The 1,967-nt window shown below is 49.3% G+C and overlaps 1 protein-coding gene across 1 annotated transcript; it reads right to left on the bottom strand.

Moving 5' to 3' along the window:
* Positions 1-223: 223 nt before the first annotated feature.
* LOC133758414 (single-stranded DNA-binding protein 2-like) lies at positions 224-1,496 on the bottom strand. The gene has a single exon (XM_062189572.1). It carries the CDS (start codon positions 1,174-1,176, stop codon positions 640-642), a length of 537 nt encoding a protein of 178 aa, XP_062045556.1. The 5' UTR covers positions 1,177-1,496; the 3' UTR covers positions 224-639.
* Positions 1,497-1,967: the final 471 nt, after the last annotated feature.

Here is a 1,967-nt window from a genome sequence, read left to right as displayed (position 1 = left end):
TTCCAACTGGCTCAGTTGCCCATTAGCCCATCTGGCTCCTCACATCCTCTTCTCATTCAATTCAATCTCCATCTTGATTATTGGTTTATTTTGATTTTTTCATGTCTTCATGCCTCAATTTTGGTCAGTTGTATGTGTCCAGAAATCTATCCATTTTTCTATATTTTCCAATTTGTTGGCATAACGCTATTTATAATAACTCTTTTTGTTTTTTTCAGGGAGGGGGCGGGAGCGACTTTTAATAATTAAAATGTAAACGTGAAAAAAAGGATGGAATAAAAGTCCCTACTTATTGCTACGTAAGATGTCACGTGATCGTGTTTGTGAGTGTCCTGTGGGTCACCGCACGCATGTGCCTATGTCCGTTTACCATACACATGGACAGCACATCCGCCGTCCCACACACAGATACACACAGGGCAGGGTTTGCAGTTCCGCGGCGGGCAGCGCGAGTCTGCCTCTCCGGACGGTTGTTTGAATCACGTTTGGACCCGCTTTCTTCACAAGAGAGGGGAGAGAGCAGGAAATCAAAAGGTCGGCTTGGTGTGACTGAGATTCCTTGGTTGACTGCACACTGTGATGAGTAATTGTCTTCCGTAGTGGTTCCGTGGAGGGCCGGCTCCCCCGGGGTCCGCGGGCTCACACGCTCATGGTCGTGCTCGGGGAGTAGCTCTCACTCTGAAAAGGATTTAAGAAGTTTCCCCCCATTTCGCCATCATCCCTCAGGGTGCCCGGCTGATTACTCAGGCTAATGTTATTGGGAGAGTTCTTGGAAATACTGTCCGTATCTCCTGAGCCTAACGAGCCATTCATGTGATGTGACTCCATTCCTCCTAATCCGCCCATGGGGCCATCTGACCCGGGGCCCATCGGGAAATTAGGCCTGTTGGGTCCAGGAGGTACTGCATTCATTAAAGTATACGTGTTGTCTCCCGAGTTGGATGAGTCTGCTGGACTTGGCATGATGGGTGTTCCTGGTGGCCCTCCGCCTCCTGGTGGACCTACATAATTCCCGGGAGACGCTGAGGAGGATGGTATTGAATTGGCATTTATTGGGTTTGGCCAAGGTCTGCCACCACCTGGACCCATGTTCATCCCAGGCATTCTGGGGCCACCTAAAGCATTCAGTGGGGGTCTCATGGCACCTCCATAGCTCTGTGGTCCTAAGGGCACCATTCCTCATGGGGGAGTCAGTCTCTGCATTGGCCCACCCATATTTGGATGTCCTTGTTGTCAGATTGGGTCCATTCCACTGGGGAGTAATGGCTGACTTCCTGGGAAACCTCCAAGTGCCTGATTAGGGATCCTCAATGGGGGCCTTGGACCTCCAGGGTACCAAGGTGACATAAATGGCTGAAAGAACCCTGGTGGCACAGGACCTACGGGCATGCCATCTCCTGGGGGAATGTTTCCTAGCACTGGACTGGGAGCTGCTGCAGCACTATAATCATGGAAGGCTTTTGCTTCTCTTGAATGTTCACATGTTTCCCATCTCTCTGGGGCTGTGCCGCAGACCGGCTCTCGCGGAGACACAGACCGAGGGAGAACGAGGGGCGAAGGCTCTTAGGAGAATCAGGAATCGGCGGGGAAATGACAGACAGACACACACGTTGTGAGTATGCTGCTGCATTTTATTAGCGGGGAAACCAGAGTTTATATAGGGAAGCCTACATTGCTGAAGACAAAAGAAATTCCAAGATTACAAAAACTTGTTAAGGTTAATGGGGTTACATGATTAACTTTACAAGGGACACAGGGAGACATTGTGGTGATGGTTCGCAGACCTACTTTTAGGAAAAGGTAAAGGTCGGGTTACTAGTTAACCTCTTATTATGAGAACCGGGGACAGGGAAGTTATCAGATGGTGGTGCTTGTTAGCCCAAGTCCCATATATCACCTAAGTAAGATTGAATGTAGCTTTCTCATCCCCATGTTGCCTAAATCTTCTGATAACCCGGAATCTAAAT

The sequence above is a fragment of the Lepus europaeus genome, chromosome 4 (genome assembly GCF_033115175.1).
Source record: "Lepus europaeus isolate LE1 chromosome 4, mLepTim1.pri, whole genome shotgun sequence".
NCBI classification, from domain to species: domain Eukaryota; kingdom Metazoa; phylum Chordata; class Mammalia; order Lagomorpha; family Leporidae; genus Lepus; species Lepus europaeus.
The sequence above is the reverse complement of the archived record's forward strand: the minus strand, read 5'-3'. Positions and strand labels throughout refer to the sequence as shown.

Excerpts from the sequence above, each read along its gene's own strand:
- LOC133758414 (XM_062189572.1), bottom strand. The coding sequence starts at position 1,176 with ATGGTGCCCTTAGGACCACAGAGCTATGGAGGTGCCATGAGACCCCCA.